At 48.4% G+C, this 24,853-nt stretch overlaps 1 protein-coding gene across 8 annotated transcripts in view; it reads right to left on the reverse strand.

Moving 5' to 3' along the window:
• The window catches only part of CAPRIN1 (cell cycle associated protein 1), a 590,401-nt gene that overhangs the window by 251,013 nt on the left and 314,535 nt on the right, over window positions 1-24,853 (reverse strand). For all 8 annotated transcript variants that reach the window (XM_069221863.1, XM_069221858.1, XM_069221857.1 and 5 more), the window contains exons 13-14: window positions 23,032-23,181; window positions 22,701-22,851 (exon numbers count right to left, since the gene is read on the reverse strand). In XM_069221863.1, the coding sequence (XP_069077964.1) occupies window positions 22,701-22,851; window positions 23,032-23,181 (301 nt within the window). The remainder of the gene's footprint in view (window positions 1-22,700; window positions 22,852-23,031; window positions 23,182-24,853) is intronic.

A 24,853-nucleotide genomic window follows, 5' to 3' on the forward strand; every position in this document is an offset into this window, starting at 1 on the left:
CCTACAGGGAATGGACTTTATAGTGGAACACAGACCTGGGACTGCCCATGCCAATGCAGATGGCCTTTCCAGGTTCTTCCACTTAGAAAATGAAGACTCTCTTGGGAAAGGTTAGTCTCATCCTCTTTCGTTTGGGGGGGGGTTGTGTAAGGAAATGCCTCCTTGGCATGGTTGCCCCCTGACTTTTTGCCTTTGCTGATGCTATGTTTACAATTGAAAGTGTGCTGAGGCCTGCTAACCAGGCCCCAGCACCAGTGTTCTTTCCCTAACCTGTACTTTTGTATCCACAATTGGCAGACCCTGGCATCCAGATAAGTCCCTTGTAACTGGTACTTCAAGTACCAAGGGCCCTGATGCCAAGGAAGGTCTCTAAGGGCTGCAGCATGTCTTATGCCACCCTGGAGACCTCTCACTCAGCACAGACACACTGCTTGCCAGCTTGTGTGTGCTAGTGAGGACAAAACGAGTAAGTCGACATGGCACTCCCCTCAGGGTGCCATGCCAGCCTCTCACTGCCTATGCAGTATAGGTAAGACACCCCTCTAGCAGGCCTTACAGCCCTAAGGCAGGGTGCACTATACCATAGGTGAGGGTACCAGTGCATGAGCATGATACCCCTACAGTGTCTAAATAAAACCTTAGACATTGTAAGTGCAGGGTAGCCATAAGAGTATATGGTCTGGGAGTCTGTCAAACACGAACTCCACAGCACCATAATGGCTACACTGAAAACTGGGAAGTTTGGTATCAAACTTCTCAGCACAATAAATGCACACTGATGCCAGTGTACATTTTATTGTAAAATACACCACAGAGGGCACCTTAGAGGTGCCCCCTGAAACTTAACCGACTATCTGTGTAGGCTGACTAGTTTTAGCAGCCTGCCACAAACCGAGACATGTTGCTGGCCCCATGGGGAGAGTGCCTTTGTCACTCTGAGGCCAGTAACAAAGCCTGCACTGGGTGGAGATGCTAACACCTCTCCCAGGCAGGAATTGTCACACCTGGCGGTGAGCCTCAAAGGCTCACCTCCTTTGTGCCAACCCAGCAGGACACTCCAGCTAGTGGAGTTGCCCGCCCCCTCCGGCCAGGCCCCACTTTTGGCGGCAAGGCCGGAGAAAATAATGAGAATAACAAGGAGGAGTCACTGGCCAGTCAGGACAGCCCCTAAGGTGTCCTGAGCTGAGGTGACTCTAACTTTTAGAAATCCTCCATCTTGCAGATGGAGGATTCCCCCAATAGGGTTAGGATTGTGACCCCCTCCCCTTGGGAGGAGGCACAAAGAGGGTGTACCCACCCTCAGGGCTAGTAGCCATTGGCTACTAACCCCCCAGACCTAAACACGCCCTTAAATTTAGTATTTAAGGGCTACCCTGAACCCTAGAAAATTAGATTCCTGCAACTACAAGAAGAAGGACTGCCTAGCTGAAAAACCCCTGCAGAGGAAGACCCGAAGACGACAACTGCCTTGGCTCCAGAAACTCACCGGCCTGTCTCCTGCCTTCCAAAGATCCTGCTCCAGCGACGCCTTCCAAAGGGACCAGCGACCTCGACATCCTCTGAGGACTGCCCCTGCTTCGAAAAGACAAGAAACTCCCGAGGACAGCGGACCTGCTCCAAAGAAAAGCTGCAACTTTGTTTCCAGCAGCTTTAAAGAACCCTGCAAGCTCCCCGCAAAAGGCGTGAGACTTGCAACACTGCACCCGGCGACCCCGACTCGGTTGGTGGCGATCCAACACCTCAGGAGGGACCCCCGGACTACTCTAAGACTGTGAGTACAAAAACCTGTCCCCCCTGAGCCCCCACAGCGCCGCCTGCAGAGGGAATCCCGAGGCTTCCCCTGACCGCGACTCTTTGAAACCAAAGTCCCGACACCTGGGAGAGACCCTGCACCCGCAGCCCCCAGGACCTGAAGGACCGGACTTTCACTGGAGGAGTGACCCCCAGGAGTCCCTCTCCCTTGCCCAAGTGGAGGTTTCCCCGAGGAACCCCCCCCTTGCCTGCCTGCAGCGCTGAAGAGATCCCTAGATCTCCCATTGACTTCCATTACAAACCCGACGCTTGTTTCTACACTGCACCCGGCCGCCCCCGCGCTGCTGAGGGTGAAATTTCTGTGTGGGCTTGTGTCCCCCCCGGTGCCCTACAAAACCCCCCTGGTCTGCCCTCCGAAGACGCGGGTACTTACCTGCAAGTAGACCGGAACCGGGGCACCCCCTTCTCTCCATTCTAGCCTATGTGTTTTGGGCACCACTTTGAACTCTGCACCTGACCGGCCCTGAGCTGCTGGTGTGGTGACTTTGGGGTTGCTCTGAACCCCCAACGGTGGGCTACCTTGGACCAAGAACTAAGCCCTGTAAGTGTCTTACTTACCTGGTTAACCTAACAAATACTTACCTCCCCTAGGAACTGTGAAAATTGCACTAAGTGTCCACTTTTAAAACAGCTATTTGTGAATAACTTGAAAAGTATACATGCAATTTTGATGATTTGAAGTTCCTAAAGTACTTACCTGCAATACCTTTCGAATGAGATATTACATGTAGAATTTGAACCTGTGGTTCTTAAAATAAACTAAGAAAAGATATTTTTCTATATAAAAACCTATTGGCTGGATTTGTCTCTGAGTGTGTGTACCTCATTTATTGTCTATGTGTATGTACAACAAATGCTTAACACTACTCCTTGGATAAGCCTACTGCTCGACCACACTACCACAAAATAGAGCATTAGTATTATCTATTTTTACCACTATTTTACCTCTAAGGGGAACCCTTGGACTCTGTGCATGCTATTCCTTACTTTGAAATAGCACATACAGAGCCAACTTCCTACACCTGGTATAAATTGAGCTATTAGGCGAATTTGGTTGTGAATTGCCCAACGCCAAATCTTTTGTGCTAGCAGGCTTAACTGCGTGGAGTGCGTTCCCCCCTGCTTGTTTAGATAATACATTGTTGTCATGTTGTCTGTTTTGACGAGAATGAATTTGTGAACTATTATTGGTTGGAAAGCTTTTAGTGCTTGAAAAACTGCTAGAAGTTCTAGGTGATTGATATGCAGTTTTGTTTGATGTACGTTCCATTGTCCTTGTATGCTGTGTTGATCGAGGTGTGCTCCCCACCCTGTCATGGAAGCATCTGTTGTTATTACGTATTGTGGCACTGGGTCTTGGAAAGGCCGCCCCTTGTTTAAATTTATGTTGTTCCACCACAGAAGCGAGAGGTAAGTTTGGCGGTCTATTAACACCAGATCTAGAAGGTGACCCTGTGCTTGAGACCACTGTGATGCTAGGCATTGTTGTAAGGGCCTCATGTGCAGTCTTGCGTTTGGGACAATGGCTATGCATGAAGACATCATGCCTAGGAGTTGTAATACCATCTTTGCTTGTATCTTTTGTGTTGGATACATGCGTTGTATGATGGTGTTGAAATTTAGAATTCTTTGTGGACTTGGAGTGGCTACTCCCTTTGATGTGTCTATTATGGCTCCTAGGTATTGTTGTACCTTGCGCGGCAGAATGTTGGATTTTGTAAAGTTGACGGTGAACCCGAGTTTGAAGAGGGTTTGTATGATCTGATTTGTGTGATTTGAGCACTCTATGAACGAATGGGCCTTGATTAGCCAGTCGTCCAAATATGGGAACACATGTATTTGCTGCCTTCTTATGTGTGCAGCGACTACCGCTAGACATTTGGTAAAGACTCTTGGTGCGGTTGTTAATCCGAAAGGCAGTACCTTGAATTGGTAATGTATTCATTTGAATACAAACCTTAGGTATTTCCTGTGCGATGGGTGTATTGGTATATGGAAATAAGCATCCTTGAGGTCTAAAGTTGCCATGTAGTTGTGTAGTTTTAGCAATGGCAATACTTCTTGTAGTGTGACCATGTGGAAGTGGTCTGATTTGATGAAAGTGTTCACTACTCTGAGGTCTAGGATTGGTCTCAGCGTTTTGTCCTTCTTTGGTATCAGAAAGTACAGTGAGTAAACTCCTGTGTTTATTTGTGTGTTTGGCACTAATTCGATTGCATTCTTTTGCAATAGTGCCTGCACTTCTATCTCCAGGAGATTGGAATGGTGTGTTGTTAAATTTTGTGCTTTTGGTGGTATGTTTGGAGGGAATTGTAGAAATTCTATGCAATAACCATGTTGGATAATTGCTAGAACCCAAGTGTCTGTAGTGATTTCCTCCCATGCTTTGTAATAATGACCTATTCTTCCCCCCACTGGTGTTGTGTGGAGGGGGTGAGTGACATGTGAGTCACTGTTTAGTAGTAGGGGTTTTGGGGCTCTGAAATCTTCCTCTGTTTCTAGGGAATTGCCCTCCTCTATATTGTCCCCGAAAACCTCCTCTATACTGTCCCTGGTAACTGGACGGTGTTGCTTGTGAGGTGCTGGCTTGTGTGCTTTGACCCCGAAACCCCCCTCGAAAGGGCGTTTTACGGAATGTGCTGTAATTCCCTATGCTCTGCGGGGAGTAGAGTGCGCCCATGGCTTTGGCAGTGTCTGTATCTTTTTTGAGTTTCTCAATCGCTGTGTCCACTTCTGGACCGAACAGTTCTTTTTCATTAAAAGGCATATTGAGAACTGCTTGTTGAATCTCTGGTTTAAATCCAGACGTTCGGAGCCATGCATGCCTTCTGATAGTTACAGATGTATTAATTGTCCGTGCAGCTGTATCTGCAGCGTCCATGGAGGAGCGGATCTGGTTGTTGGAAATGGTCTGTCCCTCCTCAACCACTTGTTTTGCCCTATTTTGTAAGTCCTTGGGCAGATGTTCAATGAGATGTTGCATCTCGTCCCAGTGGGCTCTGTCATAGCGCGCAAGTAGTGCCTGGGAGTTCGCGATGCGCCACTGGTTTGCAGCTTGTGCTGCGACTCTTTTACCAGCTGCATCGAACTTGCGGCTTTCTTTATCTGGGGGAGGTGCATCTCCAGATGTGTGAGAGTTGGCCCTTTTCCTAGCTGCCCCTACAACGACAGAGTCTGGTGGCAGCTGTGTAGTGATGAAAACCGGGTCTGTAGGAGGCGCCTTATACTTTTTTTCCACCCTTGGTGTGATTGCCCTACTTTTGACCGGCTCCTTAAAGATGTCTTTTGCGTGCCGGAGCATACCAGGGAGCATAGGCAGGCTTTGGTATGAGCTGTGGGTGGAGGAGAGTGTGTTGAATAAAAAATCATCCTCGACCTGTTCTGAGTGGAGGCTTACGTTGTGAAATTGTGCTGCTCTAGCCACCACTTGAGAATACGCGGTGCTGTCTTCTGGTGGAGATGGCTTCGTAGGGTATGCCTCCGGACTGTTATCTGACACTGGGGCGTCGTATAGGTCCCATGCGTCCTGATCTTGGTCACCCTGGCTCATGGTGGTGTGAGCTGGGGAGTGTGATGGAGTTTGTGCTGGTGAGACGTTAATCACGGGCGGAGGAGAGGGTGGTGGGGTAACTCTTTTCACCACTTTTGGTTGTGGTGTCTGTTCAGTCTGGAACTCCAACCTTCTCTTTCTCCTAATGGGGGGAAGGGTGCTTATTTTTCCTGTCCCCTGCTGTATGAAGATACGCTTTTGCGTATGGTCCACATCAGTTGCTTGTAGCTCTTCCTCAAACCTATGCTTTTGCATTTGGGAGGTTAGCGAGTGCTCTTCTGTATAAGAACCTGAAGCTGGGTCGCTTGCAGTTTGTTTCGGCATCGAAACCCTGTCTGCGTGTTTTTTCGGCTCCGAGGTATCTTTTTTCTTTTTCGGGGCCGAAACCTCTCGGCGTCGATCTGCTTCGGTGCCGCTGTCTCGGCGTCGAGCCGTGTCCACACCGGCATCTCGGTGTCGAGGCTTGTCTCCAGCACTTTCTCGGTCCCGAGAAGGCTGCGTGCCGGTGTCTCGACCGGAGTCGGACGATCTCGGCACTGTTTGGGCCTTTTTCGGTGCCGACGGTCGGTCACCGAATTTATGGGTGGAGCCATGGCCGGATGGCAGTGGCGTCCCCTGGGCCTTGTAAATGTTTCTCTGTGTGGATTTCGACGTCTTACTCACGGTTTGTGTATCGTCGAATCCTTCGGAGTCTGAGTCTTGGATCGAGAAGGTACCTTCCTCTTCCTGTTCCTCGAACTCCCGTTGGGCTGTCGGTGCGGACGCCATCTGAAGTCTTCTGGCTCGACGGTCTCGGAGTGTTTTTCGGGACCGGAACGCACGACAGGCCTCGCAGGTGTCTTCGCTGTGCTCAGGTGACAGGCACAGGTTGCAGACCAAGTGTTGGTCTGTGTAGGGGTATTTATTGTGGCATTTGGGGCAGAAACGGAACGGGGTCCGTTCCATCGGCGTTCTTCAGCACGCGGTCGGGCCGACCAGGCCCCGACGGGGGATCGAAAAACTACCCCGAAGGGCACCGGAGCTCTTCGATGCGGTGTGGAATCTAAGTACGCCGATCCCGAACGCAACAATACCGACGAAAATCTTCCGAAATTAGCTAATTTTCCGTTCCGAAACTCGGAGCGACAGGAACACGTCCGAACCCGATGGCGGAAAAAAAACAATCGAAGATGGAGTCGACGCCCATGCGCAATGGAGACAAAAGGAGGAGTCACTCGGTCCCGTGACTCGAAAGACTTCTTCGAACAAAAACAACTTGTAACACTCCGGCCCAACACCAGATGGCGAGCTATTGCAGAACATGCGTATCTACAGCGACAGATGCCATCGAACAGTTGTTTAGTCTTTCTGATGTTTTTCGTTCTGTCAATGTAGTACATTAATGCTCTTTTGACATCTAATGTATGTAGTGCCCTCTCAGCTACGGAATCTGGCTGTGGGAAGAACACTGGTAGTTCCACTGTTTGATTTAGGTGAAACGGTGAAATAACCTTTGGTAAAAATTTAGGATTAGTCCTTAGGACGACTATTTTTGTGTAGTTGTATAAAAGGTTCTTGTATTGTAAACGCCTGAATTTCGCTTACTCTTCTTAGAGATGTAATGGCGATGAGAAATGCAACCTTCCAGGTGAGGAACTGTATTTCGCAAGAGTGCATGGGTTCAAAAGGTGGACCCATGAGTCTTGTTAATACAACATTTAAGTTCCATGAAGGAACAGGTGGTGTTCTTGGTGGTATAATTCTTTTAAGCCCTTCCATGAATGCTTTAATGACTGGTATCCTATATAGGGAAGTTGAATAGGTAGTCTGCAGGTATGCAGATATTGCCGCAAGGTGTATTTTAATGGAAGAGAAGGCTAGGCTAGATTTCTGTAAGTGAAGCAAGTAACCCACTACATCCTTTGGAGTTGCGTGTATAGGCTGGATCTGATTATGATGGCAGTAGCAGACAAACCTCTTCCATTTACTTGCATAGCAATGCCTAGTGGACGGCCTTCTGGCTTGCTTTATGACTTCCATACATTCTTGGGTAAGTTGTAAGTGAACGAATTCTAGGATTTCAGGAGCCAGATTGCTAGATTCAGCGATGCTGGATCTGGATGTCTGATCTGTTGGTTGTGTTGTGTTAACAGATCTGGCCTGTTGGGCAATTTGATGTGGGGTATGTAAAGAAATGGCTCCCTGTTGCAGTTACCCACCTTTTGCCTGATGCTGATGCTGACTTGACTGAGAAGTGTGCTGGGACCCTGCTAACCAGGCCCCAGCACCAGTGTTCTTTCACCTAAAATGTACCATTGTCTCCACAATTGGCACAACCCTGGCACCCAGGTAAGTCCCTTGTAACTGGTACCCCTGGTACCAAGGGCCCTGATGCCAGGGAAGGTCTCTAAAGGCTGCAGCATGTCTCATGCCACCCTAGGGACCCCTCACTCAGCACAGACACACTGCTTGCCAGCTTGTGTGTGCTGGTGGGGAGAAAATGAGTAAGTCGACATGGCACTCCCCTCAGGGTGCCATGCCAACCTCACACTACCTGTGGCATAGGTAAGTCACCCCTCTAGCAGGCCTTACAGCCCTAAGGCAGGGTGCACTATACCACAGGTGAGGGCATATGTGCATGAGCACTATGCCCCTACAGTGTCTAAGCAAAACCTTAGACATTGTAAGTGCAGGGTAGCCATAAGAGTATATGGGCTGGGAGTCTGTCAAAAACGAACTCCACAGCTCCATAATGGCTACACTGAATACTGGGAAGTTTGGTATCAAACTTCTCAGAATAATAAACCCACACTGATGCCAGTGTTGGATTTATTAAAAAATGCACACAGAGGGCATCTTAGAGATACCCCCTGTATTTTACCCAATTGTTCAGTGCAGGACTGACTGGTCTGTGCCAGCCTGCTGCTGAGACGAGTTTCTGACCTCATGCGGTGAGAGCCTTTGTGCTCTCTGAGGACAGAAACAAAGCCTGCTCTGGGTGGAGGTGCTTCACACCTCCCCCCTGCAGGAACTGTAACACCTAGCAGTGAGCTTCAAAGGCTCAAGCTTCGTGTTACAATGCCCCAGGGCACTCCAGCTAGTGGAGATGCCCGCCCCCTGGACCCAGCCCCCACTTTTGGCGGCAAGTCCAGGAGAGATAATGAGAAAAACAAGGAGGAGTCACTGGCCAGTCAGGACAGCCCCTAAGGTGTCCTGAGCTGAGGTGACTGACTTTTAGAAATCCTCCATCTTGCAGATGGAGGATTCCCCCAATAGGATTAGGGATGTGACCCCCTCCACTTGGGAGGAGGCACAAAGAGGGTGTACTCACCCTCAGGGCTAGTAGCCATTGGCTACTAACCCCCCAGACCTAAACACGCCCTTAAATTTAGTATTTAAGGGCTCTCCCTGAACCTAGAAACTAGATTCCTGCAACTACAAGAAGAAGGACTGCAAAGCTGAAAACCCCTGCAGAGGAAGAACAGAAGACACCAACTGCCTTGGCCCCAGACTTACCGGCCTGTCTCCTGCCTTCCAAAGAACCCTGCTCCAGCGACGATTTCCAAGGGACCAGCGACCTCTGAATCCTCTGATGACTGCCCCGCTTCGAAGAAGACAAGAAACTCCCGAGGACAGCGGCACTGCTCCAAAAGAACTGCAACTTTGTTACAAGGAGCAGAGTTAAAGACCCCTGCAACTCCCCGCAAGAAGCGTGAGACTTGCAACACTGCACCCGGCGACCCCGACTCGACTGGTGGAGAACAAACAGCTCAGGGAGGACCCTCCGGCGACTCTACGACTGTGAGTAACCAAAGTTGTCCCCCCTGAGCCCCCACAGCGACGCCTGCAGAGGGAATCCCCAGGCTCCTCCTGACCGCGACTGTCTTAACTCCATTTCCCGACGGCTGGAAAAGACCCTGCACCCGCAGCCCCCAGCGCCTAAAGGAACGGAACTTCTGTGCAGGAGTGACCCCCAGGAGGCCCTCTCCCTTGCCCAGGTGGTGGCTACCCCGAGGAGCCCCCCCCTTGCCTGCATCGCTGAAGAGACCTCTTGGTCTCCCATTGAAAACTGAAGGAAACCAGACGCTTGTTCCCACACTGCACCCGGCCGCCCCCGCGCTGCTGAGGGTGTACTTTCTGTGCTAACTTGTGTCCCCCCCGGTGCCCTACAAAACCCCCCCTGGTCTGCCCTCCGAAGACGCGGGTACTTACCTGCAAGCAGACCGGAACCGGGGCACCCCCTTCTCTCCATTGAAGCCTATGTGTTTTGGGCACCTCTTTGACCTTTGCACCTGACCGGCCCTGGGCTGCTGGTGTGATAACTTTGGGGTTGCTCTGAACCCCCCAACGGTGGGCTACCTTGGACCACAAACTGAGAACTGTAAGTTACTTACTTACCTGTGAAAACTAACAATAACTTACCTCCCCCAGGAACTGTGAAAATTGCACTAAGTGTCCACTTTTAAAACAGCTTATTGTGTTTTATGACAAAAGTATTCATGCTAATGTAATGATTCAAAGTTCCTAGAGTACTTACCTGCAATACCTTCCAAACAAGCTATTACATGTGAAATTTGAACCTGTGGTTCCTAAAATAAACTAAGAAAATATATTTTTCTATAACAAAACCTATTGGCTGGATTTGTCTCGGAGTGTGTGTACCTCATTTATTGTCTGTGTGTATGTACAACAAATGCTTAACACTACTCCTTGGATAAGCCTACTGCTCGACCACACTACCACAAAATAGAGCATTAGTATTATCTCTTTTTACCACTATTTTACCTCTAAGGAGAACCCTTGGACTCTGTGCATGCTATTCCTTACTTTGAAATAGCACATACAGAGCCAACTTCCTACAGGGTACTACTGATAGGTCTAGCAGTGTTGTGTACCAGGGTTGCCTTGCCCAAGTTGGTGCTATTAAAATGAGTTTGAGTTTGTTTTGACTCAATTTGTTTACCAGATAAGGAAGGCGAGGGAGAGGAGGAAAAGCGTAGGCAAATATCCCTTACCAGTTCATCCATAGGGCATTGCCTTGGGACTGCCTGTGTGGGTATCTGGATGCGAAGTTTTGGCATTTTGCGTTCTCTCTTGTTGCAAACAAGTCTATTTGAGGTGTTCCCCAGAGTCTGAAGTAAGTGTTTAGAACTTGGGGGTGAATTTCCCATTCGTGGACTTGTTGGTGATCTCGAGAGAGATTGTCTGCAAGTTGATTCTGGATCCCTGGAATAAACTGCGCTATTAGGCGAATGTGGTTGTGAATTGCCCATCGCCAAATTTTCTGTGCTAGAAGACTCAACTGCGTTGAGTGTGTCCCCCCCTGTTTGTTTAGATAATACATAGTTGTCATGTTGTCTGTTTTGACAAGAATGTATTTGTGAGTTATAATTGGTTGGAAAGCCCGCAATGCGTGAAAAACTGCTAGCATTTCTAGGTGACTTATATGCAGTTTTGTTTGATGTACGTTCCATTGTCCTTGTATGCTGTGTTGATCGAGGTGTGCTCCCCACCCTGTCATGGAAGCATATGTTATTACGTATTGTGGCACTGGGTCTTGGAATGGCCGCCCTTTGTTTAAATTTATACTGTTCCACCATAGAAGCAAGAGGTAAGTTTGGCGGTCCATCAACACCAGATCTAGAAGGTGACCCTGTGCTTGTGACCATTGTGATGCTAGGCACTGTTGTAAGGGCCTCATGTGTAGTCTTGCGTTCGGGACAATGGCTATGCATGAAGACATCATGCCTAGGAGTTGTAATATCATCTTTGCTTGTATTGTTTGTGTTGGATACATGCGTTGTATGATCTTGTTGAAATTTTGAATTCTTTGTGGACTTGGAGTGGCTACTCCTTTTGTTGTGTCTATTATGGCTCCCAGGTATTGTTGTATTTTGCACGGCAAAATGTTGGATTTTGCAAAGTTGACGGTGAAACCTAGTTTGTAGAGGGTTTGTATGATTTGATTTGTGTGTTGTAAGCACTTTGTTAGTGAATTGGTTTTGATTAGCCAATCGTCTAGATACGGGAATACATGTATTTGCTGCCTTCTGATGTGTGCAGCCACTACTGCTAGACATTTTGTAAAGACTCTTGGTGCGGTTGTTAAACCAAAAGGCAATACTTTGAATTGGTAATGTATTCCTTTGAATACGAACCGTAGGTATTTTCTGTGAGATGGATGTATTGGTATATGGAAATACGCGTCTTTGAGGTCTAAGGTTGTCATGTAGTCCTGTAGTTTTAGCAATGGTAACACCTCTTGTAGCGTGACCATGTGAAAGTGGTCTGATTTGATGTAGGTGTTTAGTATTCTGAGGTCTAGGATTGGTCTCAGTTGTAAAGAAATGGCTCCCTGTTGCAGTTACCCCCCACTTTTTGCCTGATACTGATGCTGACTTGACTGAGAAGTGTGCTGGGACCCTGCTAACCAGGCCCCAGCACCAGTGTTCTTTCACCTAAAATGTACCATTGTCTCCACAATTGGCACAACCCTGGCACCCAGGTAAGTCCCTTGTAACTGGTACCCCTGGTACCAAGGGCCCTGATGCCAGGGAAGGTCTCTAAGGGCTGCAGCATGTCTTCTGCCACCCTAGGGACCCCTCACTCAGCACAGACACACTGCTTGCCAGCTTGTGTGTGCTGGTGGGGAGAAAATGAGTAAGTCGACATGGCACTCCCCTCAGGGTGCCATGCCAGCCTCTCACTGCCTATGCAGTACAGGTAAGACACCCCTCTAGCAGGCCTTACAGCCCTAAGGCAGGGTGCACTATACCATAGGTGAGGGTACCAGTGCAGGAGCACTGTGCCCCTACAGTGTCTAAGCAAAACCTTAGACATTGTAAGTGCAGGGTAGCCATAAGAGTATATGGTCTGGGAGTCTGTTTTACACGAACTCCACAGCACCATAATGGCTACACTGAAAACTGAGAAGTTTGGTATCAAACTTCTCAGCACAATAAATGCACACTGATGCCAGTGTACATTTTATTGCAAAATACACCCCAGAGGGCACCTTAGAGGTGCCCCCTGAAACTTAACCGACTATCTGTGAAGGCTGACTAGTTCCAGCAGCCTGCCACACTAGAGACATGTTGCTGGCCCCATGGGGAGAGTGCCTTTGTCACTCTGAGGCCAGTAACAAAGCCTGCACTGGGTGGAGATGCTAACACCTCCCCCAGGCAGGAACTGTAACACCTGGCGGTGAGCCTCAAAGGCTCACCCCTTTGTCACAGCCCAGCAGGGCACTCCAGCTTAGTGGAGTTGCCCACCCCCTCCGGCCACAGCCCCCACTTTTGGCGGCAAGGCTGGAGGGAACAAAGAAAATAACAAGGAGGAGTCACTGGTCAGTCAGGACAGCCCCTAAGGTGTCCTGAGCTGAGGTGACTCTAACTTTTAGAAATCCTCCATCTTGCAGATGGAGGATTCCCCCAATAGGATTAGGGATGTGACCCCCTCCCCTTGGGAGGAGGCACAAAGAGGGTGTACTCACCCTCAGGGCTAGTAGCCATTGGCTACTAACCCCCCAGACCTAAACACACCCTTAAATTTAGTATTTAAGGGCTCTCCCTGAACCTAGAAAATTAGATTCCTGCAACAACAAGAAGGACTGCCCAGCTGAAAACCCCTGCAGAGGAAGACCAGAAGACAACTGCCTTGGCTCCAGAAACTCACCGGCCTGTCTCCTGCCTTCCAAAGAACTCTGCTCCAGCGACGCCTTCCAAAGGGACCAGCGACCTCTGAATCCTCTGAGGACTGCCCTGCTTCGACGACAACAAGAAACTCCTGAGGACAGCGGACCTGCTCCAAAAAGACTGCAACTTTGTTTCAAGAAGCAGCTTTAAAGAACCCTGCAACTCCCCGCAAGAAGCGTGAGACTTGCAACACTGCACCCGGCGACCCCGACTCGGCTGGTGGAGAACCAACACCTCAGGGAGGACCCCCGGACTACTCTACGACTGTGAGTACCAAAACCTGTCCCCCCTGAGCCCCCACAGCGCCGCCTGCAGAGGGAATCCCGAGGCTTCCCCTGACCGCGACTCTCTGAAACCTAAGTCCCGACGCCTGGAAAAGACCCTGCACCCGCAGCCCCCAGGACCTGAAGGACCAGACTTTCACTGCAGAAGTGACCCCCAGGAGCCCCTCTCCCTTGCCCAAGTGGAGGTTTCCCCGAGGAAGCCCCCCCTTGCCTGCCTGCAGGGCTGAAGAGATCCCTTGATCTCTCATTGACTTACATTGCGAACCCGACGCTTGTTCTAACACTGCACCCGGCCGCCCCCGCGCCGCTGAGGGTGAAATTTCTGTGTGGGCTTGTGTCCCCCCCGGTGCCCTGCAAAACCCCCCTGGTCTGCCCTCCAAAGACGCGGGTACTTACCTGCTGGCAGACTGGAACCGGGGCACCCCCTTCTCTCCATTGAAGCCTATGCGTTTTGGGCACCACTTTGAACTCTGCACCTGACCGGCCCTGAGCTGCTGGTGTGGTAACTTTGGGGTTGCTCTGAACCCCCAACGGTGGGCTACCTTGGACCAAGAACTGAACCCTGTAAGTGTCTTACTTACCTGGTAAAACTAACAAAAACTTACCTCCCCCAGGAACTGTGAAAATTGCACTAAGTGTCCACTTTTAAAGTAGCTATTTGTGAATAACTTGAAAAGAAGTATACATGCAATTGAAATGATTCAAAGTTCCTAATGTACTTACCTGCAATACCTTTCAAACAAGATATTACATGTTAAATTTGAACCTGTGGTTCTTAAAATAAACTAAGAAAAGATATTTTTCTATAACAAAACCTATTGGCTGGATTTGTCTCCGAGTGTGTGTACCTCATTTATTGTCTATGTGTATGTACAACAAATGCTTAACACTACTCCTTGGATAAGCCTACTGCTCGACCACACTACCACAAAATAGAGCATTAGTATTATCTATTTTTACCACTATTTTACCTCTAAGGGGAACCCTTGGACTCTGTGCATGCTATTCCTTACTTTGAAATAGCACATACAGAGCCAACTTCCTACATCAGTGTTTTGTCCTTTTTTGGTATTAAGAAGTACAGTGAATAGACTCCTGTGTTTGTTTGTGTGTTTGGTACTAATTCGATTGCATTCTTTTGCAATAGTGCTTGAACTTCTATTTCCAGAAGGTCGGAATGTTGTTTTGACAATTTTTGTGCTTTTGGTGGTATGTTTGGAGGGAATTGTAGGAATTCTATGCAATAACCATGTTGGATAATTGCTAAGACCCAAGTGTCTGTAGTTATTTCCTCCCATGCTTTGTAATAATGACCTATTCTTCCCCCACTGGTGTTGTGTGGAGGGGGTGAGTGACAGATGAGTCACTGCTTGGTTGTAGGGGTTTTGGGGCTTTGAAATTTTCCTCTATTCCTAGGGAATGGCCCTCCTCTGTATTGGCCCCGAAAGCCTCCCCTGTACTGTCCCTGGTAGCTGGACGGTGTTGCCTGCGAGGTGCTGGCTTGTGTGGCCTGACCCCGAAACCCCCCTCTAAAGGGTGTCTTGCGGAAGGTGCTGTAGGTTCCTCTGCTCTGCGGGGAGTAGAGTGCGCCCATGGCTTTAGCAGTGTCAGTGTCTTTTTTAAGTTTTTCGATTGCCGTGTCCACTTCTGGTCCGAACAGTTGTTTTTCGTTGAATGGCATATTGAGCACTGCCTGCTGTATCTCTGGTTTGAACCCAGACGTTCTTAGCCATGCGTGCCTTCTAATGGTCACAGATGTATTAATTGTTCTTGCAGCTGTGTCTGCTGCGTCCATAGAAGATCGTATCTGGTTATTTGATATGTTCTGTCCTTCCTCAACCACCTGCTTTGCCCTTTTTTGAAGATCCTTGGGTAGATGCTGGATGAGGTGTTGCATCTCATCCCAATGGGCTCTGTCATAGCGCGCAAGTAGTGCTTGAGAGTTAGCGATGCGCCACTGGTTTGCAGCTTGTACTGCGACCCTTTTCCCAGCTGCATCGAACTTGCGGCTCTCTTTATCTGGGGGTGGCGCGTCCCCAGATGTGTGGGAGTTGGCTCTTTTCCGAGCTGCTCCCACTACGACGGAATCTGGTGGCAGCTGTGTGGTGATGAAAACAGGGTCTGTAGGAGGTGCTTTATATTTCTTTTCCACCCTTGGCGTTATTGCCCTACTTTTGACCGGCTCCTTGAAGATTTCCTTTGCGTGCCGAAGCATACCTGGCAGCATAGGCAGGCTTTGGTAGGAGCTGTGGGTGGAGGAGAGGGTGTTGAATAAAAAGTCATCCTCGACTTGTTCTGAGTGGAGGTTTACGATGTGGAATTGTGCTGCTCTAGCCACCACTTGAGAATATGCTGTGCTGTCTTCAGGTGGTGAGGGCTTTGTTGGATATGCCTCCGGACTGTTGTCCGACACTGGGGCGTCATATAAGTCCCAAGCGTCTTGATCTTGGTCACCTTGGCTCATGGTGGTGTGAGCCGGGGAATGTGACGGAGTTTGCGTCGGTGAGACGTTAATTACAGGTGGAGGAGAGGGTGGCGGAGTCACCTTTTTCACCATCTTTGTTTGTGGCGCCTGGTCTGTTTGAAACTCCAGTCTCCTTTTTCTCCTAATTCGGGGGAAGGGTACTTATTTTTCCTGTTCCCTGCTGTATGAAAATACGTTTTTGCGTATGGTCCACTTCGGTGGATTGCAGCTCTTCCTCAAACCTATGCTTTCGCATCTGAGAGGACACTGATTGCTCCTCTGTATAAGAGCCTGGACCTGGGTCGGTTACGGGTTGTTTTGGCACCGAAACCCTGCCTGTATCTTTTTTCGGCTCCGAGGTGGCTTTTTTCTTTAGAGTCGAAACCTCTCGGCGTCGATCTTCGTCGATGCCGCTGTCTCGGTGTCGAGCCGTTTCTACACCGCTATCTCGGTGTCGTTGCTTCTCTCCAGCACTTTCTCGATCCCGAGAAGGCTGCGTGCCGGTGTCTCGACCGGAGTCGGACGATCTCGGCACTGTTTGGGCCTTTTTCGGTGCCGATGGTCAGTCACCGAACTTATGGGTGGAGCCATGGCCTGGTGGCAGTGGCGTCCCCTGGGCCTTGTCACTTTTCTTATGTGTTGTTTTCGACGTCTTACTCACGGTTCTTTGATCGTCGAATTCCTCGGAGTCCGATTCGTGGATCGAAAAGGTTTCTTCTTCCTCTTGTTCCTCGAACTCTCGGTGCTCTGTCGGCGTGGACGCCATCTGAAGTCTCCTGGCTCGACGGTCACGGAGTGTCTTTCGGGACCGGAACGCGCGACAGGCTTCGCAAGTCTCCTCACTGTGCTCAGGTGACAGGCACAGGTTACAGACCAAATGTTGGTCTGTATACGGGTATTTGTTGTGGCATTTGGGACAAAAACGGAACGGGGTCTGTTCCATCGGCGGTGTTGGACACGCGGTCGGGCCGACCAGGCCCCGACGGGGGATCGAAAAGTACCCCGAAGGGCACCGGAGCGTGTCGATCTTCGATGCGGTGTTGAATCTAACTACGCCGATCCCGAACGCAACAATACCGACGAAAATCTTCCGAAATCTACTAACTTTCCGTTCCGAAACTCGGAGCGACAGGAACACGTCCGAACCCGATGGCGGAAAGAAAACAATCGAAGATGGAGTCGACGCCCATGCGCAATGGAGACAGAAGGAGGAGTCACTCGGTCCCGTGACTCGAAAGACTTCTTCGAAGAAAAACAACTTGTAACACTCCGACCCAACACCAGATGGCGAGCTATGCAGAACATGTGTATCTACAGCGACAGATGCCATCGAACAATATATTTCTCTATACAAAAACCTATTGGCCTGGAATTGTCTTTGAGTGTGTGCTTCTCATTTATTGCCTGTGTGTATGTTCAACAAATGCTTAACACTACTCCTTTGATAAGCCTACTGCTCGACCACACTACCACAAAATAGAGCATTAGTATTATCTCTTTTTGCCACGGCTGGAAAAGACCCTGCACCCACAGCCCCCAGCACCTGAAGGAACGGAACTTCTGTGCAGGAGTGACCCCCAGGAGACCCTCTCCCGTGCCCAGGTGGTGGCTACCCAGAGGAGCCCCCCCCCTTGCCTGCCCGCACCGCTGAAGAGATCCCTTGGTCTCTCATTGAACATCATTGAAAACCCGACGCGTGTTTGCACACTGCACCCGGCCGCCCCCGCGCTGCTGAGGGTGTACTTTCTGTGCTGACTTGTGTCCCCCCCGGTGCCCTACAAAACCCCCCTGGTCCGCCCTCCGAAGACGCGGGTACTTACCTGCTGGCAGACCGGAACCGGGGCACCCCCTTCTCTCCATTGAAGCCTATGTGTTTTGGGCACCTCTTTGACCTCTGCACCTGACCGGCCCTGAGCTGCTGGTGTGGTGCCTTTGGGGTTGCTCTGAACCCCCAACGGTGGGCTACCTTGGACCCAAAACTGAAACCTGTAAGTGACTTACTTACCTGTGAAAACTAACAATACTTTACCTCCCCCAGGAACTGTGAAAATTGCACTGTGTCCACTTTTAAAACAGCTATTTGTGTTTTATGTGAAAAGTATATATGCTACTGTAATTATTCAAAGTTCCTAAATGTAAGAAGTTGTCTCTGTATGTGCTATTTCAAAGTAAGGAATAGCATGCACAGAGTCCAAGGGTTCCCCTTAGAGGTAAAATAGTGGTAAAAATAGATAATACTAATGCTCTATTTTGTGGTAGTGTGGTCGAGCAGTAGGCTTATCCAAGGAGTAGTGTTAAGCATTTGTTGTACATACACATAGACAATAAATGAGGTACACACACTCAGAGACAAATCCAGCCAATAGGTTTTTGTATAGAAAAATATATTTTCTTAGTTTATTTTAAGAACCACAGGTTCAAATTCTACATGTAATATCTCATTCGAAAGGTATTGCAGGTAAGTACTTTAGGAACTTCAAATCATCAAAATTGCATGTATACTTTTCAAGTTATTCACAAATAGCTGTTTCAAAAGTGGACACTTAGTGCAATTTTCACAGTTCCTAGGGGAGGTAAGTATTTGTTAGGTTAACCAGGTAAGTAAGACACTTACAGGGCTTAGTTCTTGGTCCAAGGTAGCCCACCGTTGGGGGTTCAGAGCAACCCCAAAGTCACCACACCAGCAGCTCAGGGCCGGTCAGGTGCAGAGTTCAAAGTGGTGCCCAAAACACATAGGCTAGAATGGAGAGAAGGGGGTGCCCCGGTTCCGGTCTGCTTGCAGGTAAGTACCCGCGTCTTCGGAGGGCAGACCAGGGGGGTTTTGTAGGGCACCGGGGGGGACACAGGTCCACACAGAAATTTCACCCTCAGCGGCGCGGGGGCGGCCGGGTGCAGTGTAGAAACAAGCGTCGGGTTCGCAATGTTGGTCTATGAGAGATCTCGGGATCTCTTCAGAGCTGCAGGCAGGCAAGGGGGGGATTCCTCGGGGAAACCTCCACTTGGGCAAGGGAGAGGGACTCCTGGGGGTCGCTTCTCCAGTGAAAGTCCGGTCCTTCAGGTCCTGGGGGCTGCGGGTGCAGGGTCTCTCCCAGGCGTCGGGACTTTAGGTTCAAAGAGTCGCGGTCAGGGGAAGCCTCGGGATTCCCTCTGCAGGCGGCGCTGAGGGGGGCTCAGGGGGGACAGGTTTTGGTACTCACAGTATCAGAGTAGTCCTGGGGTCCCTCCTGAGGCGTCGGATCTCCACCAGCCGAGTCGGGGTCGCCGGGTGCAGTGTTGCAAGTCTCACGCTTCTTGCGGGGAGCTTGCAGGGTTCTTTCAAGGCTGCTGGAAACAAAGTTGCAGCCTTTCTTGGAGCAGGTCCGCTGTCCTCGGGAGTTTCTTGTCTTTTCGAAGCAGGGGCAGTCCTCAGAGGATGTCGAGGTCGCTGGTCCCTTTGGAAGGCGTCGCTGGAGCAGGATCTTTGGAAGGCAGGAGACAGGCCGGTGAGTTTCTGGAGCCAAGGCAGTTGTCGTCTTCTGGTCTTCCTCTGCAGGGGTTTTCAGCTAGGCAGTCCTTCTTGTAGTTGCAGGAATCTAATTTTCTAGGGTTCAGGGTAGCCCTTAAATACTAAATTTAAGGGTGTGTTTAGGTCTGGGGGGTTAGTAGCCAATGGCTACTAGCCCTGAGGGTGGGTACACCCTCTTTGTGCCTCCTCCCAAGGGGAGGGGGTCACAATCCTAACCCTATTGGGGGAATCCTCCATCTGCAAGATGGAGGATTTCTAAAAGTTAGAGTCACCTCAGCTCAGGACACCTTAGGGGCTGTCCTGACTGGCCAGTGACTCCTCCTTGTTATTCTCATTATTTTCTCCGGCCTTGCCGCCAAAAGTGGGGGCCGGGCCGGAGGGGGCGGGCAACTCCACTAGCTGGAGTGTCCTGCTGGGTTGGCACAAAGGAGGTGAGCCTTTGAGGCTCACCGCCAGGTGTGACCATTCCTGCCTGGGAGAGGTGTTAGCATCTCCACCCAGTGCAGGCTTTGTTACTGGCCTCAGAGTGACAAAGGCACTCTCCCCATGGGGCCAGCAACATGTCTCGGTTTGTGGCAGGCTGCTAAAACTAGTCAGCCTACACAGATAGTCGGTTAGGTTTCAGGGGGCACCTCTAAGGTGCCCTCTGTGGTGTGTTTTACAATAAAATGTACACTGGCATCAGTGTGCATTTATCGTGCTGAGAAGTTTGATACCAAACTTCCCAGTTTTCAGTGTAGCCATTATGGTGCTGTGGAGTTCGTGTTTGACAGACTCCCAGACCATATACTCTTATGGCTACCCTGCACTTACAATGTCTAAGGTTTTGTTTAGACACTGTAGGGGTACCATGCTCATGCACTGGTACCCTCACCTATGGTATAGTGCACCCTGCCTTAGGGCTGTAAGGCCTGCTAGAGGGGTGTCTTACCTATACTGCATAGGCAGTGAGAGGCTGGCATGGCACCCTGAGGGGAGTGCCATGTCGACTTACTCGTTTTGTCCTCACTAGCACACACAAGCTGGCAAGCAGTGTGTCTGTGCTGAGTGAGAGGTCTCCAGGGTGGCATAAGACATGCTGCAGCCCTTAGAGACCTTCCTTGGCATCAGGGCCCTTGGTACTAGAAGTACCAGTTACAAGGGACTTATCTGGATGCCAGGGTCTGCCAATTGTGGATACAAAAGTACAGGTTAGGGAAAGAACACTGGTGCTGGGGCCTGGTTAGCAGGCCTCAGCACACTTTCAATTGTAAACATAGCATCAGCAAAGGCAAAAAGTCAGGGGGCAACCATGCCAAGGAGGCATTTCCAGGGGGCAACCATGCCAAGGAGGCATTTCCTTACACTAAAGTACTTACCTGCAATACCTTTCAAATGAGATATTACATGTAGAATTTGAACCTGTGGTTCTTAAAATAAACTAAGAAAATATATTTTTCTATAACAAAACCTATTGGCTGGATTTGTCTCTGAGTGTGTGTACCTCATTTATTGCCTGTGTGTATGTACAACAAATGCTTAACACTACTCCTTTGATAAGCCTACTGCTCGACCACACTACCACAAAATAGAGCATTAGTATTATCTCTTTTTGCCACTATCTTACCTCTAAGGGGAACCCTTGGACTCTGTGCATGCTATTCCTTACTTTGAAATAGCACATACAGAGCCAACTTCCTACAACCTGCAAATCTACATTTCAATCCGGGAAGCTTTAAAGTGGCCCACTGCCATTGGTTTTCAGATCCTGTCCCACCCCTGCCCCAGGGCCCACTTGGCACCAGAAAAAGGGGGGGGGGGGGGGGGGGGGGTCTGGGGGGTTGTTTTCAGAGAGGTGTGCCAACCCCTCAGATGAGTCCTTACATCCCGCTCCAATATGTAGAATGGGAGGATTGGATTGGTATGAAATAAGGAAGCGCCTTGAACTTACATTTGCTAAGTAAGTAAATTTGGTAATTAATCGATACAAATTTTAACCTCATACACAAAAAGAGACAGACTATAGATGACTTTGTATCAAAATTGAGGAAACATTCCTTGAAATGCAAATTTGGTGCAACGACTGATTAACTGGTTTGTGACCAGTTAATTGTGCATTGTAAATGAAAGAAAACACAAGAACGCTTATGGGCTGCCAAGAAGCCCTCTCTCAAGGAAGCAATAGACATGGTCAAGGTTGTGGAACAATCTCAACTTTGTATGCGAGAAAGGGAAAAGAAAGGCAGCAGTTGAGACTGCAGAACTAGCACTAAGCTAAGGAAGACCCTGAAGTGGATGCAGTGTTTAAATCGGGTTGTGCTGTAACAAAAATGAAGCTGTTTTTTAGGGCTTTTCATAGGTGTGGGAGTAGCTTTCACACTGCTGGTTACCGCAAATGTGTGGCCCATATATAAAGATTGTGGGAAATGTGGCCGCAAAGGTATTTTTGCAATGGTCTATGCTAGCTACTGATTGTTGACTTGCTTACAGATGATGAAAACAAAAGTTGAGCAGCAAGAATCTGTGTAGGCCATATGGACAGAGTGCAGGGGGACCAATAGCAGGCCTAGAGCGGAGTTCATAATTAATGGGAAGTTAATAGAGCTCATGATAGATTTGGGCTCTTTGTTTACCATAAGTCTTAGTGCTTTATTCATCGAAAACTGGGCGGTGGTACATCTCCTGCCGAAGGACATAAGCTTAGTGGGATATCAGGGTGCCATTAATGATTGGGTGGGGAACAGACACACAGAGGAGTCTAGTGGGAGAATAATTAAAGGCAAAATTTATGTAGCTGAGGAAGGATCATCAATTCTGGGCTGGATGCACCAGTACGACCTCAACGTTTTTGTAAATCCTAGGGCACCCAAATCAAGTGATGTTAGTTCATGACATCCATGGCTTTTCCTGACATACTGGAGAAAGTTCAGGAGGTAGCATTAATAGCCAGGGGGAATTACACATGGGGCACACTGTACAAGCGGAAAGAGGTTTTAATGTATAAAAGTATTAACGCAGATGCTGAGCCAATTTTTAATGTGATCATGTTTTTAATTTTAAAAAAGTTGGTTTTGTATACCAATTTTTGTTAACATTTTCAAGCATACAGTTTCAAATTAGCCAAACATTTGCAATTATTTTGATGCAGAATAGTCGAAGGTATACCAATACTACACTATAACTAAAAGGGGAAGAAAATAGTGATTGGCAGACGTGGGAGAAAGGAGAACAATAAGGAACACCACAATTACTCCTTAGGGTGCAGACGAGAAGTTGTATTTCCATCAATCTTAAGTTGAGAATGTTTCTTTTAAAGTGTCAATACACCTCTTATTTCCCCAGACCCCCAATCGGAATCTAAATATGACCGGTTTTCCAGTATTTCACACCGAGGAACTAAATAGTCTGCAATTATACAAAAACAAATTCCTACCCGTTTGGAGCTGTTCTTGCTGAAGTTCCGACTGTTCTACTTGGAGAGGCTGGTTGGAGAATGTCTGGTTGTAATTGGCTTGGTACTGTGCTTGTGGTTTCAGGTTATCAGGCTCACTTGCAGGAGGAACAGGTGCATTCATATTGAATACCTATGAATTCCAAGCATATATAAACTGAGGCTTATCCATGGGGGCAGGCTTTAGCAAGAGAAAGTAAAGAACAATGCAACAAAATGCTATATGTTTAATATTTAGTTTTAGGGTTTACAACTCATATTTAAATATCTAACAAAACAGCTACGAACGGTTCATTAAAGTCTAACCACTTACTGTTTGCATGGACTGGAATGGGGCAGCATTCACATTTATTCCACTGCTATGCAGCGATTTGCTTGAACCAGCTTGGAACACCTGTGGCTGAGTTGCAGTAGGAAGAGTGGAAGGTGTCGGCGTCTGGTCTGGGCTTAAAGACAGCGACGTCTATAAAGAAATTTAAAACGCAGGTGAGGAGGATAGGTTCAAAGAAAATGAAACCACAAAAATTAATTTATTCAGATTTATGTGGATTAGAAGTCACACGCAGAAGTACAAAGATGGAAATGGATGCAATCCGAAAAAATAAATTGTAATAAAGATTAAGGAAACTACAAACGGATCAGAAGACAGTTCCCCACAACACACTTACTCTTCAAAATTTTCAACAGATAAGAAACTAGTTACTTTCTTTTAAACATTCTGGCTTATTAGACTTCTATAGATGTGCATTATTCCACCATCTAATATTTGGGTCTGGAAATGTTTCTTGAATCAAACAGTTTTTTCCTTTGAGCATCAACCACAGCACAAGTCAATATCAATTAGGGGTGTGTATAAGCCTAAAATGCAACAATATGTTGCCTTCATTATCTTATTTACTAATTATAAATTATTAACCTTCTTGGACGTACTTCATTGGTGGGGGTGTAGGTGGGGTGGAAGGTTTAGGTAGGGGGAGAACTGCCATGTAAATCTCAGTTTCTCAGAGCTTCAAGCCGCACACTTACTAGTTTCTTTTGGAGTATGAACAGATTCTAGTTTAACATACTGTACATAGATTATTTAATAGTATTACCTGTAAGTCTTAAGTGCAAGAGGTGCCAAATACATTTTTAGTGTTATCTGGCTCACTTCAACTGTGCACCCTCACAGGACTAACAAATATTTGCAGTGATGATTACCGTAGTCACAGATATGTTCTGTATTGAAACACTTGAATTATAAATATTCCTCCATTTACTAGTGGAATGTGCTGGAGGTTCAGAGTCAAAGCTCCTTACTGCCATAGCATAACAGCTGGATTGTCCGTACAATGACCTTAGCTATAGCTGCCTTAGCTACTGGAAAGCCCTTTACTTAGGGAGCTTCAATCTAGGGATTTGTGCAGCCCAACAGCTACTCAATGAGTGTCCTGGAGCTATTAGTAAGTACTGATCCTGGTTCTCATGGAGCTTAAAATGTAAAACTGAAAAGTCAGGTCTTGAGAAGGTGTTGAAAGACCCAGATGTCCTCTGTGGCCTGAAGCTGCTGTGGGGGGGCATGCCAATCTTTAGCAGCCAGATAGGAATAAAAACTGCCACCCCACCCTTTCCTTTTAAATTTGGGGATTACCACCAGAAGGGAACTGAAGGAACTGAGTGATCTGGGTTGATAAGGGGTAATCTTTTGACAAGTATTGAGGACCAGAGTGATAAAAGGCTTTAAGTGTCATGACAAGTGCTTTAAACTTCACCGCTCCTCAATCGGAAGCCAGTTAAGTTCTATCCGATGCGGGTGGATAAGAGTCTCAGCAGCAGTTGCTCTGCAGCATTCTGCACTGTAAGGAAATGCCTCCTTGGCATGGTTGCCCCCTGACTTTTTGCCTTTGCTGATGCTATGTTTACAATTGAAAGTGTGCTGAGGCCTGCTAACCAGGCCCCAGCACCAGTGTTCTTTCCCTAACCTGTACTTTTGTATCCACAATTGGCAGACCCTGGCATCCAGATAAGTCCCTTGTAACTGGTACTTCTAGTACCAAGGGCCCTGATGCCAAGGAAGGTCTCTAAGGGCTGCAGCATGTCTTATGCCACCCTGGAGACCTCTCACTCAGCACAGACACACTGCTTGCCAGCTTGTG

This window comes from Pleurodeles waltl, chromosome 3_1 (assembly GCF_031143425.1).
Source record: "Pleurodeles waltl isolate 20211129_DDA chromosome 3_1, aPleWal1.hap1.20221129, whole genome shotgun sequence".
Taxonomy (NCBI): domain Eukaryota; kingdom Metazoa; phylum Chordata; class Amphibia; order Caudata; family Salamandridae; genus Pleurodeles; species Pleurodeles waltl.